This window comes from Crocuta crocuta, unplaced genomic scaffold (assembly GCF_008692635.1).
Source record: "Crocuta crocuta isolate KB4526 unplaced genomic scaffold, BGI_CrCroc_1.0 scaffold751, whole genome shotgun sequence".
NCBI lineage: Eukaryota > Metazoa > Chordata > Mammalia > Carnivora > Hyaenidae > Crocuta > Crocuta crocuta.
The window spans coordinates 2,558,746-2,575,572 of record NW_027530353.1 but is presented as its reverse complement, the minus strand read 5'-3'; the positions used below and the strand labels follow the sequence as shown (position 1 = coordinate 2,575,572).

At 51.3% G+C, this 16,827-nt stretch overlaps 1 protein-coding gene across 1 annotated transcript; it reads right to left on the bottom strand.

The window, feature by feature from the left end:
• Positions 1-3,464: 3,464 nt before the first annotated feature.
• PURB (purine rich element binding protein B) lies at positions 3,465-12,141 on the bottom strand. The gene is made up of 2 exons (XM_077765838.1): positions 12,080-12,141; positions 3,465-6,947 (listed from the first exon to the last, which is right to left on the bottom strand). Exons 1-2 carry the CDS (start codon positions 12,139-12,141, stop codon positions 5,630-5,632), a joined length of 1,380 nt encoding a protein of 459 aa, XP_077621964.1. The 3' UTR covers positions 3,465-5,629.
• Between the last annotated feature and the right edge of the window lie 4,686 nt (positions 12,142-16,827).

Here is a 16,827-nt window from a genome sequence, read left to right as displayed (position 1 = left end):
TTATCAAAAGCCCGACCGAGCAGTGAAACTACCACTGTGGTGTCTGCTGCCGTGTGAACACGACTCTCTCGATTCCAGTCAATGTCTAATCCGAGGAAGGAGGAGTCAGATTTTCAAATGAAACGTTAAGAGATGGGGGGGTGAGGAAGGGTGATTATGCTGATGGCATATTCCCTATGTCATTAGGAAATACGAAAATACATTCATAAAAGTCTTACTTGGATAAGGGGAACGGGTGTTAACTAGAAATTGCCAGAGTAAAGTCTCTGTGATACAACTAGATTGTTTTCTCATTCTCCCCAAGTCGAATTTCCTCCATCCTGACAACTGGACCACACTTAGCAAAAGAATAGTAATGAAAACTGTTTTAAGCCCAAGGGCTGGAAACAGTGACTTTAACTAGCAAACTGAGATACAGGAAGAGAGCCCACCGCCCCCGAGTGTGAGCTCCTAAAACTTCAGGGCATGGACTTGGAATTTAAGGAGTTTGCTTTTCTAGATGAAAAACTGGGGACATGAAGTTCTGTCTGGAATTGCACCCGGGGCCCTGACATGCACAGTTTTACTTTTGTGTCTGTATTTTTAAGGTACATGTGGTTCTTTTTTTTTCCTCTTTTGTCCAAACCATCTCCCCCGCCCACCCTCACGCCCACGATCCAGTTTACTCAAGGGGGATGGTAACTGTTTAGGAAGACAGCGAGCTGGTTTACAGTAACCCCAGGAGCAGCCCTGGGAGCTGAGTGTCTCAGTCACTTACTAGGGCTTCAGCACTGCTGTTGACGGGAGGAAAAACAACAGAAAGTTACCTTAAGGCTTAAGGGAAAGTAACCATCACATCGTGAACGCAGCATCGTCAACTCTCCCACGCATTGGAAGCTAGCAAAACGCATTCTGGTCAAGAATACAAACTTTCTAACGTTAGCAAAGATTTTCACTCTTCTTACACAGAACAATATTCATAAGCAGATTATCTAAGGGAGCCTGAGAAACCGTGACCACATCACACAAAGATCCCATGTAGCTCATTATCAAAAAGTGCTTTAGCTCTGAGAAATATGTCGGGGTTCCAATGGAAATATACAATGTCAAATCACTCGACACTTTCTCAAGTGAAGTACGAAGTGGAAAAGGAGCGAAACAGGCGAGGCCCTGCTCTCCGAGCAGGCCTCGTGTCTGGGACTTTCAGGGTGTATTAAATTAAAATCGTTTTAAGAGTTAACAGTGGGGTTTTCACACCACTATATATATTCTAAAACCTGAGAATGGACACCAAAGCAGTCAACTTTGTTACTTATCAGAGCAATTCTGATACTTCCTAAAAATAGAAGACAACTCAATTGAATTAATACCTCCAGGGTCAAAGCCATGAACTTTCCCCAGTCAGAAAGGAGACAAAGCGCATGCGCATTTGCCACTAAGTGTGCTGCCGGCGGCTCCCTGGTAAAGGGACCACCTGCCCACCTGCCCACACACAGAGTCACTGCTCTCCTTCCCTCTCACTGATCAAGGCCACGCTATTTGCAAATGAATATCTACTGAGAGATCAGTTGTGCATTGGACAAAGTACCATCAACAGGGTGAAAAATGACAACAAAATTTACAATGAAGGATACTCATGCGGGCGGCTTACACACTCAAGCTTCTCCTTCAGCGCATCCACCTCGACAGCAAGGCAGACGCCAATGGGACAGTCACCTTGCCACACCTTGCATCGGGTGACTACCCTCAAGTAGAGCCCATCAAGGTCACATGTAACAAAGCGTCCTAGGCAACCACAGTGCCTGCGGTGTGCAGCCGTTTTCAGACCACTCAATATGAGGGCATTATTATAACCAGCCTCTTTTGCCCACAACCCTGCATTTTCGGATAAGACAGGAGAATTGGTTTGTTTTGAGAAAACTGAAGTTCGCGTCTCTTAAAAGACCTGCGTCTACCGCAGAACAACGGAGGGAGCGGAGGCGGCGGGAGGTGACTGGCTGCCCGCACCCAACGCTTCTCCATCGTTTTTGCAGTAAACAGTTATGGAAAGTGACTTGACAGGTGGCCGCGTGTGCACCGTGGCCACAGTCCCTTATGCCAACTACATGCCTCCCACAGCAACATAGGGTGTCTGGGTTTTCCGTCCGGTTTCCGCTTGGATTGGGGGTGCCGTGCGGATGGACATTTCGCTCCGGGCAGGGTGCGCGCACAGGACTTTCTGTGCTGCCCTGCTCGAACGACAGCAGGGACAATGGGAATCAGAAGGGACTAGTGGGATCTCGTCATAGACTTTTGCTCTTTTTATTCTGTGCCAAAAATTTGACTTCTCGCATTTCTAACCACAGTAGTTTTGAGAAAAACGATTCAGCAATCGTCTGAAAGGGAAGTTTAGTTCCCTGCTTCTCAGAAACAGGACTATTTGGAACATGTGATACGCTGGGATGTTTGCCAAAGTTAAAAAAACAAGCCCTAAATCACTGTTCGTAGGAGAGGAGGAGACGAGAGATAAAAAAAAAAATCGGTTGTCTCCCAATCCATAAGGCCATATTGTGGCCGAAATCAACCAACATCTTCTCTAAGGAGCACGGTTTATGAACGAGTTCCCAAACACGGCCCTGCTGGACCCACCGCACATCAAAACTTTCTATTGCCCCAGATCAGGGAGCAGAACGAGGGCCGGTGAACCGCTACAGCGAATCCACGCTCTCCCATAACCTTCCTGCGGGGACGGGAGAGGCCCGAACCACCCCCGCAGGAGGAACTAACCTCTTAGATTGGTTAAGACTTAAAAACCCACCACTATGACGTCTACCACTTAATCTTACATAGGCAGGTCAAAATTTTAATATAAATTACTTTTTCCAACACATAGCTTATGCATTCTTGGCTCCTGTTTTTGGAGGATTCTCAAATTGATATCTAAAGATTTACATATGATATATTACTGTTACACGGTCTAATGACTAAGAAAATTTCTCTGGTAACCAAAGCTGATCCCATATATGGTAGCGCTCCTGGCATACAGTCTATATGCCTCAGACCACTTCCACATTCTTTCTATTCAGCTAATTATAGCTTAGTAGCCACTGGTGAAGGGTTGCAAAGACCCTGTCATTTCTACAGAGTAGAAAGGCAAGGCTCAGGACTGCGATTCAGCCAAACGAAAAGAAAAGAAAGACAAACCAACCCCTTAAAAAGGAGAGACGCTGCACCTTTGCAGAACTGCACTGGCTCACGGCCGCGGAGCAACAGGAACCCCCGCGGAAGCAAAACAGACCCGTCGGTCTACACGGGACTCGTACATGGTTTGAAAAGGAAAGTCACAGCAGTGAACCGAGAGCTGCGACCTCACTTTCCATCGCTGCCTTGAAGTCTGAAACTGAAACAGTTTCTGCAAACTTAATGCCAGCTTCTCGGCGCCCTTACCAAAACTATGTAGGGATTTGTTCTCCGCAGCAAAGAAATAAACACTCAAAACACATAGGTAAATACAGCAGGACATTATTGAAAACAGCTGCCTTGTAGTACAAAATACAGTACAAGTATACAGATGTCATTAAAACATCAAAAATACTATTGCTCCCATACAATTTAGGAAACATTCTTTGCAACGGAGAAAGTTTTTTTTTTTTCTTAAAAAAAGGAAAAGCCTTAAAAAAAATCTGTTTAAAAAGTCTACTGTGGATGATAAGAGTAGAGAAATAGTCTGAAAAGGGCACCATTGTTTGTGGCTCTTCCACTTAAAAAAAAAAAATCTAAGATAGACAGTATTTCTGAACCAGTCTAATTTTTAAAAAAGCCTAATTTTATGTACAGTTCTTTCCCTCCCCCTCGGCCACAATGCATGAAAACGACCTTTTTGTAGATCACTTATTTCCCAATAAATACAAAAAGACTGTATAGATTGAATAATACCAAAATAAGATAATAAAAAGGGTATGCAATAAATTAAAAGGCAGCTCAAATAAAGGGCAGGCATGCAGTTAAAAAGAAAAACAAAACTAAGATCGTTGGAGGTGGGTGTTACCTGCCTCCCAGTTGAGGTGTCGCACAAGGCAGGCCTAAAAACTTTGGAAAGAACGTTAGCTCCCGTTCAATTCAAAGTCACCTAGGTCTGTGACACTTCTAGGAATACCTTTTGATGGGGTGGGATGAACTTGATTAGTAAAAATCATTTCTACTGAAAATCCATTTAAAATATAGAAGAGGCGATCCTTGAAAACCCCAACTTTTATTCTTGAAAAACAGCTGGATCCACTGGCCAAGGGCCAGTCTGTGGAAATTTCAAGATGGTATAAAAATGCTTCCAGGACATAGCGTTTTCACGTTCTTTGTCCCCATGTAGATGGATTTCAGCTTCCGAAGGGCACACGGCTCGAATCACTCATCCATCATTTGCCAACTTCGATCGTGAGGTACTGAAACAATGGATCAAGTTCTTACAAATCTACTTTAAAAGAATAGATGATGCTGGAATTCTGGACCTGAGGATCTTTAGTGTTTGAGTAAATCCACAGATTCAACTGAAGGTAGATGAAGACTTCAGTTTTGGTTATCCCCAACTTTCCCCAGAGGACGTATATTCCATTAAAGCTCAGGCTTGTAGCCACACGGTTCCTTTCGCAGGGATCTTCAAGTTTTACGGTTTAAAATCCAGCCAACCAGTGGCCCAAATGGCCGAAGTGGCCATAATTTGCTGGCTTGTGAGGTGCAGCGCTGGGGAATCCGGCTCTTATTCACCCCTATGCCATCTCTGGGTAAGACCTCAGTGTCTGCAGACCTGGGGAGAACTTTCGTGAGCGGCGGCCCACCTGCTCCGTCCTCCTTGTGCTTGATGCCGGATTTCTTCCTGTGTCTGCCTCAGCAATCTCCAATGTAAGACTGCTCTTAGCTTCGGACAAATTTTGCCAACTTTTAAGATCCTTTAGTAACAGATTCTAGTTGAAGGATCGACACCTGACTCCATTTGCATCCAGGAAAACAATTCCGCAAAGAGACATGAACACTGGTCCAAGTTCCGCAAAACCACTGAAGCTGGAACAATGCAACGGGTTCCTACATTCCCTGGTGGCTACCTGAACTGCTCTTTTGCCCCGTCCATGATTACTTGGAGCTGCCTTCCTTTGCGTGAAACTTGTACTCCCAGAGCCAAATAAAGGTAAAAGCCTCTCTCTTCTCAAGAATCCCATAAAGACCCAGATCCAATATGCTGATTTCAGTGGAGGTGAAGTAATCGACACCAGGACAATGAGGTCTGGAGAGATGGTCAGGCCGGGACACCCAGGGGTGACACCAATTCGGCTGGCATCAGTGGCCCCGGGCATGTGCAGCTCTGTCCCCTCCAGGGTTACCCTGGCAGGTTTAGAGACCTTGGCTGAAAACAACGTAAGTCGAGACGATTTTGCTCAGGTTGTCCTCTTTGCAGATTGCTGTTAGCTCCTTGGAACTTTGCTGCTTTTAATTGTTCGCGACTGTTCTTTTATGGTTATTTCTCTTAATTAACTGTATTATTTTTCATTGTGTGTTCGCCCGACAGGGGCCCCCTCGCTCCGCCTCCACTAGCTCCCAGGGGATGAGCGGGAAAGGGGCTCTCTGGCCAAGGAGACGGTGGTGGGGCGGGGGGCCCATCGGGGAAGCGGCGCGCTTTGCGTCAGTCCTCGTCCACCTCCTCGCCCTCGGACTCGTCCCCACCGCGTCGCTCGTACAGCTTGTCCCGCTGTCGCTCCTGGATCTCCTTCATCTCGTCCGCATACCGGCAAAAGGCGCCCCCGAACTTGCCCCAGGCCTTGAAGGGGACAGTGATGGCGTTGCGGTAGGACGGCTTCACCTCGCTCACGCGCAAAAACACGCCGTACTTGTTGCAGCCCACGTCGAAAAAGAAGCGCTTGGAGTCCACGGTGATGGAGGTGCCCTCCGGGAGCTCGCCGTACAGGCCGCCGCCCGGGCCTCCCGCGCCGCCGCCCGCGCCGCCCGCCAGCTCGTCGTCGTCGCCGCCGTAGTCGTCGATGAGCTTGGCCAGCGCGTCCCGGAACTCGATGAGGCCCTGCGCAGGTAGCGCGATGGTCTGGCCGCTCTGCAGACCGCCGGGCCCGGGGCCGCCGCCGCCGCGGTTGACCGTCTGCCGGATGCGCAGGAAGCGGCCACGCTGGTTTTCCTTGAGGTCCAGGTAGTACTTGCGGTTCTCGCGCACCAGGAACTCGCTCTTGAGCGCGCGCCGCGGTCCGCCGCCCTCCTCGGCTCCCGCCGCCGCCGCCGCCACCTGCTCGGGGCTGCTGGGGCCCAGCTGCGCGTAGTGCTCGATGAAGTCGCCCAGGTAGTCGCGAAACTCGGCGGCCACCGCCATGGACAGCGTGAGGCGGCTCTTGGAGCCTCCCGCGCCCACCTCGGCGATCTTGAGGAAGCGACCCTTGGCGTTCTGCTTCACGTCCAAGTAGAAGCGCTTGTTCTGGATGTCNGCCAGCCGCCGCCGCCGCCGCCCCCCACCGCCCCGCGCCCCGCCCCGCCACTTCCGCCCGGCTCTCGCCAGCTTCCGGCGCGCGCCCTTGACGCCACCGCTCCGCCCACACGTCCTCGCGGCCGGAAGCGCCGCGCCCGCGGCGTCGGGGCGCGAGGCAGTGACGTAGAGTAGTGACGGGGCGCGAGGCAGGGACTTACTAGGTTGCGGAGGGCGCAGGAAGCCGGGGGCGGGGGCGTTGTGCCTCCCCCTTGCGGTCGCGTGTCTCCGGGGTGCCACAGTGCCGCGGTTTTGATTGTTATTACTTTTAAAGGTAGAGGAAGTAAAGGACGGGGCTGGCGTTGCCGGGTCATCAGTTCTCGGAACAAAGCGTGCCTGGTAGTGTTGCTGGGCAACGGCCAGGGAGTGGCGGGCGCTTTGCGTCACGTGGTCTTGCGGTGACGTCATCCGCCGCCGCGAGGGCGGAAGGAGAGCGGGCGCGAGGAGCGGTCCCTGCTGGCCGCCGCGCGCGTTGCTTGGGGCGCGGGTGTCCCGGGTTTAGGCGGCAGGGCACGGGAGCCTCTTGGGGAAATAAGCGTGCCGCGACGGAGCGGCCCTGGGGGGTTCCTCCGCGTGCAGAATGGGAGCGATAAGCACATGACATAATGCGTGCAAAGCACTGAACCGCGCGCTGAGTAGTTATCAGCCCTTCTCGGTTCGTGAAAAAGACCCAATCAAAATCAGGGTGATCGCTAGCAACCAAACATGGGACAGTACGAAAATATCAGACTTGGGGCTCAGAAAGGACCCCAGCTTCAGGCTGGGAGAGCGGACACGACTCCTAAGTGCTAGGGAAGGAATGGAAGACCAGACCTCACCCGGCCCTCGTGCAAGATGTGCACGCGGTTGCTTGTCTCAGTTCTTGCTGACGGAGCACCGCGCTGCCCGGTCCTGTTCGGTTGGCACGGAGAGCACGCTGCTTCCTGCTCACTTCCGTCAGCTTGCTCCTGATAGTGAGCTTCTGTCTGCGGAGTTACACCTATTGCTTGTTTCCTTTGGGATTTCATTAGGCCTACACTCTCCCCTTTCACGTATTTGATAACCTCATATTTTTTTCAGACGTTTTACAGTTTGGCTTTTTAATATATGTGATTACATTGTATATTTAACGTTTAATTCTAGTTTGTAATACATTTTGCTGCATGCTGTGAAGCAGAGAATGTAAAAAATGTTCAAATGGCCAATTGTCCCAGTGCTATTTATTGAAGAAGGACAGATCTTGACAGGTGGAGATGGGGATTATTTTGGGCAGAGAGAACATATGTTCCCAGATGGCAAGAAGTCTGTTTGATGGGGAGCCCAAGGTCTGTGAGGAGGGGGTGGTGCACATCACAGTGGGAGGGCCTTGACCTGTAGACAAGGGCTTGGACTTGGGTCAAGGGAGCCCCAGTGCTGTGTGAACAAGAGTGTGACACATCTGCTCTGTAAGTCCAAGAAGTGACCCATGGCACAGGACAGCATGGTGGGCTGGAATGGGGGGCAAGGACTGTCACAGACCCAAGGGAGCGGGGACTGGACATGCCTTTGGGGCAAGAGAAGCATCAAGATAAAAAACCAGATATGGGGTAGTGCAAGAGGAGTAAAATTGATTTTAGAGTGCCCAGGGCTGCTGTGGAGGGCCAGCGCTGGGGCTGATTGGGAGCACCAAACAAGACCTTGGGGTCCTCCTGCATGCAACTCACAGTGACTGGTACATGACATGGGCCATTTTGATGCATCTTTGGAATGTCAAATTCTTTTCCCAGAAGTTTATTTCTTCTTAGTGGCCTTAAGCACCTGCCGTGACTGCCTTTTCGCAAATCCGGCACAAATGAGAAAGGGCCCAATTGTTGGTTGGCATGTTAAATTTGAGGAGCTGGCCGGCTGCCTGAGGAGAGACCTCTAGGCAGCTGTGGGACCCAGACAAGCTAAGTCGAGAAGAGGGACAGCAGGTTGGAGAGCCGCAGGCAGACAGGGTAGGTCAGACATGAGCCCCCCAGGAGGCTGGGAGGGGGCCGGGGCAGGCAGACCAGATGGGGGTTGAAAAGCTGAGGAGCCAATGTCACACTTCATACTGAGCCTGCATGTCAGCTTCCCACAGGCTCTGGAGGAGGGCGAGAATCCTACGGCTCTTAAGAGGTAGAGCAGAGAGCACTCGTGGCAGTTCTAAATCCTGCCTCTCACGCCGCCGTCTGGGGGTCGTGGAAGCCAAATGTCACAGAGCTAAGGAGGAACGCAGGTGGAGGAGGCAAATGGCAAGGGAGGCATCAGGCTGCCTTCCAGAGGCCTGAGCTGACTCCGAGACTGGAGGATGCAAGGGTCGGCCATGAAGTGAGGGCCTGCAGTGACCAGGAGATGGGCACAGAGGGAAGGGGTTGGCCCTGGCAGGCGAGAGGGTGTCCTTTCTCTTCTGTGCCCAGGGAGAGTAGGAGAGAGACACAGAGGCTTCCGGGAGGGGAGAGGGGGCGTTGGGCCAAAGGTTGCACCTGTTCCAGGGCCCGAGTGAGAGCTGCCTGCCGGGTGGGAAGCTTGAGCATGACTAGAATCCCCCTGAGCAGCTGGTGTGGTCGAGGCTGGGGCAGAAGCACACTGCTTCCTGCAGCCACTGCGAGCAGCTGTCCCTGGGTGGGAGGCGCAGATGGCGGCAGGCCTTGCCAGGGTTGAGGACACAGGCAGGGGACTGGGGACTGGGGTCCATGGCCTCAGATGGATGGATCTTCTGGTTCCTTCCCTGCCCCTCCCTGTTATTTTTTATATTAAGTTTAAAATTGAAACAGAACTGTTCAAGAATAATACTCTTGATACAGATCCCCCAAATGTCAATATTTCCCTACTTTTGCCTCATCTCTCTCTGTTTTTTTCTTCCCTGGAACCGTTTGAGAATAAGGTGCAGCCACGATGCCCTGGTGATGGGGGTGCCATTCCCATGGGCGCTGAGATTTCGGCCGGCACCCTGTGTGACACCGTGGTCACGGCATCCACCTGGTGTGCATCAAAGCCTCCAGTGACCTCTTCCTGCGCCAGCCACAGAGATTGCCTTGTGCAGCCTGGCAGAGGCCCGCACCTCCTGTCCTTCTGGGGATGTCTGTCTTCTGCGAGGTAGAAAACCAATTCCCTGCTTTGGTGTTGAGTTCTGGGCACAGTGTCTAGCCTTGGGGCATGTCAGTCAAGGCAGTGGCTCTCCAGGATTTGTAGCTCCTCTTGGCCTTAAAAATGTAGCTCTTGGGGCACCTGGGTAGCTCAGTCCATTAAGCATCCAATTTTGGCTCAAGTCATGATCTCACGGTTTGTGGGTTCGAGCCCCGCATCGGGCTTTGTGCTGACAGCTAGCTGGGAGCCTGGAGCCCATTTCAGATTCTGTATCTCCCTCTCTCTCTCACCCTCCCCTGCTCATACTGTCTCTTTCTCATAAATAAATAAAACATTAAAAAAAAAAGCAGCACTCAGGTGCTCCTAGAGGTGGACACAGCTTGGAGCGCACTTGCCAAAACCCTGATGGTCCCACGCTCATCGGGCCTGCCATGCGGCCTTGGGAGACTAGGTTCCTCCTCAAAGCACCCCAGCCTCCGCTGCCCAGCACTGGGGGAGGTGAGCGGCCTCACTCCTGCTTCCTGCCCTGGGCAGCGAGGAGGAGGCCGCATGCACCGCCCGCCAGCTCTGAAACGGCCTTGCCCTTGCTGGTGCCCTTCCTGGTCGTGTGCTGACGTGTCCTGCGTGCTCCCCCATTCTGTGAGGACTCCGCGTGGAGTTGAGAGCATGCGCTCGTCAACCTCAGAAGTACTTTCGTCTGTGGAGGGGATTATGTTTGTTGGACAAGACAGATGAAACCCCCAACAGAGGAAACTTAAGAGGAACAGAATCCCGGGGCACCCGACTGTCTCCGTTGGTAGAGCACGCGCCTCAGTCTCAGGGTTGTGAGTTCTAGCCCCACATTGGCCTGGGGCCTACTTAAAATAAACTTAAATAAGTTAAATAAATAAATCCTTAAAAAAAGAAAAAGAAAAAGGAGCAAGATCCCCAGAAATAGGATAACTAGAGACTGTATTAGCTGGTTACAATCAGGGTCACCTGTGTTTGAACCCAGTCACTCATACCCTCAATGGAGGGCGACCTCTCTGGGGGACAGCAGGGCATGAGGAGCACCCTCCCAGCTGCTCGGGGACCTGTTTGCCCTTTCCCTGCGACCCTGCATCTCGTATGGTCTTTCCACAGAGCTAGATGGCAGCCGTCTGCACTGGCTTCTCATTTCATCTAGAAAATCGTAGGGTTTTGCCCACACCCCAGGGCTTCCTGGGGACTTTGCTTCTGCCTCCCTGGCCCCTTCCAGAAGGCCGTTTGGCTCAGCACCAGGCCCCTGCCTGGTGACTCCATCTGCCCTTTGCTCAGCCAGACGAGGGCCTCCCGCAGGCTGGTGATGCTGAGGCCCCAGCACAAAGCAAGGCGGCCTGATCAAGAGAGGATGGTTTCTGGCCCAGCAGTGACACTGACAGCTCGAAGCAAGTCACAAACACGGACAGGAGGAGATTAGAATCCGTGGTGGCAGCATGAGCTTGTGGTTTCATCACACAAGTAAGCGCGCATGCACACAGGCACAAACACACGGATGGGTACAAAGGCGCAGACACAGATAGATGCGGAAGTCTATACACGCAGACACGTAGGTGTGGGCGTACATACTTATACACGTTTCCTAGAAGTGAGGTCACTCCAGCGCAGTGAGCACACCCAGCACCCAGATTGTGGCTGCTGCTTTTTAAAAAAATATTTATTTAGGGGCGCCTGGGTGGCTTAGTCGGTTGAGCGTCCGACTTTCGCTTAGGTCATGATCTCGCGGTTTGTGGGTTTGAGCCCCGCGTCGGGCTCTGTGCTGACTGCCAGCTCAGACAGAGCCTGTAGCCTATTTAAGAGTCTGTATCTCCCTCTCTCTCTGACCCTCCCCTGCTCACACTGTATCTCTCTCTCTCTCCTAGAAATAAATAAAAATATTTTAAAAAAATAAAAACTGTCTTCTTAAAAAAATTTATTTATTTTGAGAGTGTGAGCAGGGGAGGGGCAGAGAGAGAGAGAGGAAGAGAGAGAATACCAAGCAGGCTCCATGCTCAGCACAGAGCTGGACGCCAGGCTCAAACCCGTGAACCATGAGATCATGACCTGAGCTAAGATCAAGGGTCAGACACCTAACCGACAGAGCCACCCAGGTGCCCCCTGATCTTGGTTTCTTAATTCTATTCTCTGCTGAGGAACTAGAGCTGCTCAGAGAAATGTCTGGCTCCAGGGCTGGAGGAGGGAGAGCACAGGCTGAGCCTGGAATATCTTGTGTCAGGGAGCACATGCTCAGAGTACCGGGGGTGGGGGAGGCATGTCAAAGCGATGGCTCCACCTGGGGCAACATAAGCATCACCTAAGTAATGATAGCAACAGGTTGTAAGCCGCTGGATAGGATAAGAATGCGTGTATATCTCCTGAGACAGACACACAAAAGAAAGGAAAGCCCAGTGATAAAGAAGAAATGACGACTCTGAAAAATGCCATTAATCAACCAGCATAGTGATGACTGAGTCAAATGTCACCAGCAGAGGAAAGCTCACTGAGTGAGGTGAATGCGTGCCTAGTCCCAGAGTAGCGTACCATGGGACCACGGGTAGCATCTTCGACTTTGGGGCCTCCTGCTGCAGTCGCTGAGAGGACATGTTCCCATAGGGTCCCCACCAAGAATGCAGACGCTGCGTCTGGGCTCAAGGGCACAGCAGATGAGCCCACGCTGCAGGAAGAGCTGTGAAGTTCAAGTGAATCACACAATGGGCTGTGAGCTAACCACATGGATGCAGGATGTGCATGGCCGACACAGAGCTGCTTCAGAGGAAAGGAGATGGGATGTGAAGACATGTGGTTTGGACACTGCTTACTGGGAGATCTGAATAGGCCCGTAGATCTGATAACAATATTGTGTTAATTTCCTGACTTAGATCGCTGTGTTAATTTCCTGACTTTGGTCGCTGTGCTGTGGCTATATAAGGGAATATCCTTGTGTTTAGGAAATATACCTGCAGCATTTATACGTAAAAAGGGCGTTGTGGCTTCAGTTCATGCTCAAATGATTCAGAAAGTTACACATACGCGCACAGTGACAGAGCCAACGTGGGAGGAGGGTACCAGGCAGTTAGGCGGCGGGTGGGGCACATGCTTGCCTGCCAGCTTTCCGACAGGTCTGAAATCATATCAAGGTAAAAAGTAAAAAAAAAATTTTTCAAATTGTCAAAATGTTTTTTAAGTGATCCAAAATGGGGCCACCTGGGTGGCTCAGTCGGTTAAGCATCTGACTTTTGATTTTGGCTCAGGTTATGATCCCAGGGTCTTGGGTTCAAGTCCCCCATTGGGCTCAGCACGGAGCATGAAGCTTGCTTAGATTCTCTCTTCCTCTCTCTCTGCCCCTCTCCTGCTCTCACGTGCATGTGCTCTCTCTCAAAAATAAACATTAGAAAAATTATGTTTATACAGTACTGCGGTCTGTTGAGGGTGCAGTAGCGTTATGCATAAAGACATACATACCCTAATTAAAACATACTTTATTATTATTATTTTAATGTTTATTTTTGAGAGAGAGAGACAGAGTGTGTGTGTGCATGTGCAATCAGGGGAGGGGCAGAGAGAGGAAGACACAGAATCCAAAGCAGGCTCCAGACTCTGAGCTGTCAGCACAAAGCCTGATGCGGGGCTTGAACTCAAGAACTGTGAGATCATGACCTGAGCTGAAGTGCATGCTTAACTAACAGAGAACCCCCCCACGTGCCCCTAAAACATACTTTATGGCTAATGTATGCTAATTGTTATTTGAGTTTTCAGTAAGTCATAGTCACCGATCTCAGATCACCATAATAGATAAAATAGTAATGAAAAACTTGAAATCTTATGAAAATTACCAAACTGTGATGCAGACACGAAGAAAATGGTGCTGATAGACTTCCTCAATGCAGGTTTGCCCTAGACCTAGAATTGCTTAAAAAAAAAAAAAAGAAAGCAACAGCTGTGAAATGCAATAAAGCAAAGTGCAATTAAATAAGGTGTGCCTGTGTCTGACACACACACACACACACACGCACACACACACACAGTGTGAGAGAGGAAGAGAGTGGGACAGATTTATTTTAAGAAATTGCTTGTACTGTTGTGGGTGTTGACAAGTCCAGTCTGCAGGGCGGGGGGAGCTGGAGACGCAGGGAGGAGCTAATATTGCATCCCAAGTCTGGAGGCCTCCTGGAGGCAGAATTCCCACCTCCTTGGGCAACTTCAGTCCTTTTCTCTTAAAGCCTTCAATTGATTGGATAAGGCCCACCATGTTATGGAGGGTGATCTGCTTTATTCCAAGTCCCTGATGTAAATGTTAATCTCATGTAAACAACACCTTCACCATGACATCTAGACTGATGTTTGACCAAATATCTGGGCACCATGGCCTGGCCGAGCTGACTCATAAAATTAGCCGTCACATAAGTGGTCTCCTGGACTTCAGTTTTTTCACTCCCCATTATGATGTGAGGATTCACCCATCGCCTTTCATCTGGTTGGAGTTAACTCTGTTCACTGCTATATATATTTCCCATGGTAGGAAAATGCCACCATGACATGGCATCAGGGCCGTGGCTGCTGTCATAAACAGGCTGGGGGACTCCGGAGATTGTTTTCCAGGGTGCGAAGATGGGGCTGTGGCTGTGGTAAACACTCGGGAGTGGCTTCCGGAGCTGTGGGGCCTGTGACTGGCTGAGTGAATGTTCTCAAGTCATTACACTGATTTTGCCCCTCACCATGTCTGCACCCCCAGCCCTCAGCTCCTCCAGCCCTTGGTGTTGCCAGCTGCCTGGAATGGATGAGACGCACTTCTTCTTTGCTGCCTTTACTAGCGTTTCCCTGATGAACAGGAGGGAGGTGTCTGTCTTCGAGTGTGCCAGCTCTAGGTGTCTCCTTGTGGGGGAAACTGCCTGTTCATGGCTCTTGCCCATGTTTCTGTCAGGCGGGGAACTCTGTGTATCCTCAGTCCAACTGTGCCCTCTTCTCCCGTTTGTGGTTTGTCTTTCCCTTTCCTTGGGGTGCTCTTAGTGATGGCCTGTGTGCTGATGTGTCAGCATGCGGCAAACACTGTAGTGTCTCCTGGCCCATGGCCATCGGGGTGAGACCCACCCTGATTCTAACCGAGTGGGGCAGAGAACCTCCAGTCGCTCCCTGGTGTCTAGAGGCTGCTGGATCTGAATGGGGAGTAAAGAGCGAGTTTATGAAGACAGCATGGGGCCACCCCAGCAGGACAGAGCAGGAGTGGAGGATGGGCTGGGAGAGCTTCTGGGCTTCTGCACACACTGCGTTTGGACCTGAGGGCCACCGGAGAGGGAAGTGGGCCCTGAGCCCCCTGTGTGTGTGCCGCGCCTTGGGGTCCAGGTGGGGGTCAGCTCCCTGACAGCAGTCACCGCACACTTCCTGTGTTTGCCCACCGCCCCCCCCCCCCCCCCCCCCGACACCGAGGGGCAACGAGTGTCTTTTCAGTTGAGTGAGCAGTAAACGGATCCCTTTTCACTAGGGAGGTCACTCTTGGAGGGTGCCCAATGCTGCCTGGGCCCTGTTCACACTGGGCCTCAGGGACAGCTTGTGAACCTCATGGCAGATGGTGGCCTGGGCTTTCACTGCTTGGGTTTCCACAGAGCGGTCCCCACACCCCAGCCCTGCGCCTGTTCTCCAGCCTCATCATCTCCTCCTGCCTCCCCACTGGGATCCTGGCGGCCCGGCCTCCTCTCCTTGCCTCCCTGCTGCCCCCTGGCTATCCTGGAGAATGGTCACCTCCCCTTCCACCCCCCCCACCCCGGAGATCCCAACAGCCCCTCACATCTTGCTCATGGGCACTGACAGCTCTCTGAGCTCTAACCATGTTATCACAGGCTGGCCCTCTTGTCACCATCAGGTGCCCTCATGTGCTGTGTGGCTGCTGCTGCCTGTCCTGCTTCCATCCCAGACTGCATGTGGCTGAGACCCGACCCCAGCTCCCCTCAGACCGGGCCCTGCTGTCCCCACTGCTGGGCCATACCATCTGCCCCCAGGCATGTGCTGTGGCTAAACTTACCCCAAAATGGAACCCAACACTGCAGGTCAGAGCCACAGCCCAGAGCCTTGCCTATGCCTTCATTTCCGAAGCCTGGTCACTTTCCTGTCTTCACAGCACAAAAGGGTAAACTCCTCTGGGTCCAGGGATTGCATTTTCCCTTTCTCTTTCCAATCTCTTAGTGTTTTCCTGCCTGCCCGCTGGGGTACCAGCCAGAAACCACCCTCACATCCTCCAGATGAGTCCTTCCAGGTTTAAGCCAAGTTTCAACCCAGGAGATAGAAATGCAGTATTTTTAAAGTAGCATTTATTAAAACCTCATTAAAATACTACAGGAAATTTAAAAATGAAAAAATGTGACCTGCCTGGGTGATTCAGTCAGTTAAGTGTCTCACTCTTGATTTCGGCTCAGGTCACGGTCTCACGGTTCGTGGGGTTGAGCCCCTAGTTGGGCTCCATGCTGTGCATGGAGCGTGGAGCCTGTTTGGGATTCTCTCTTCCTCTCCCTCTCCCCTCTTCCTCACTCATGTGAGTGCTCTGTCTCTAAAATAAAAAAATAAATAAAAAATAAGGGGCCTGGATGGCTGTCTGTGAAGTGTCAGACTCTTGATTTCAGTTCCAGTCATGATCTTGTGTCGAGGTTCATGAGCTAGACCCCCAAGTCAGGCTCTGTGCTGAAAGTGCGGAGCCTGGGGGTGCCTGGGTGGCTTAGTCGGTTAAATGTCCAACTTCAGCTCAGGTCATGATCTTGCGGTTCATGGGTTCGAGCCCCGCATCGGGCTCTGTGCTGACAGCCAGCTTGGAGCCTGGAGCCTGTTTCGGATTCTGTGTCTCCCTCTCTCTCTGGTCCTCCCCTGCTCGCTCTCTCTCTCTCTCTCTCTCGGAAATAAATAAAACATTAAAAAAAAAATTGAAAGTGTGGAGCCTGGAGCCTGCTTGGGATTATCTCTCCCCTCTCTCTGCCCCTCTCCCACTCATGTTCTTCCCCACTCCCTCTCAAAATAAATACACTTAAAAACAAAAGGAAAATGAACAATTTTATTTCACTGGATTCAAACATGATAGAATTGTGGGTGCCTTTTCCTTCATTTTAAATTTCCAGAGGCACCTGGCTGGCACAGTCAGTGGAATATGACTCTTGATCTCAAGGTTGTGAGTTTAAGTCCAACGTTAGGTGTAGAGATTATTTTTAAAATATCTCCGGGTGCCTGGGTGGCTCAGTTGGTTAGGCGTCCGACTTCGGCTCAGGTTATGATCTCACACCTTGTGGGTTTGAGGCCCGTGTCAGGCTCTG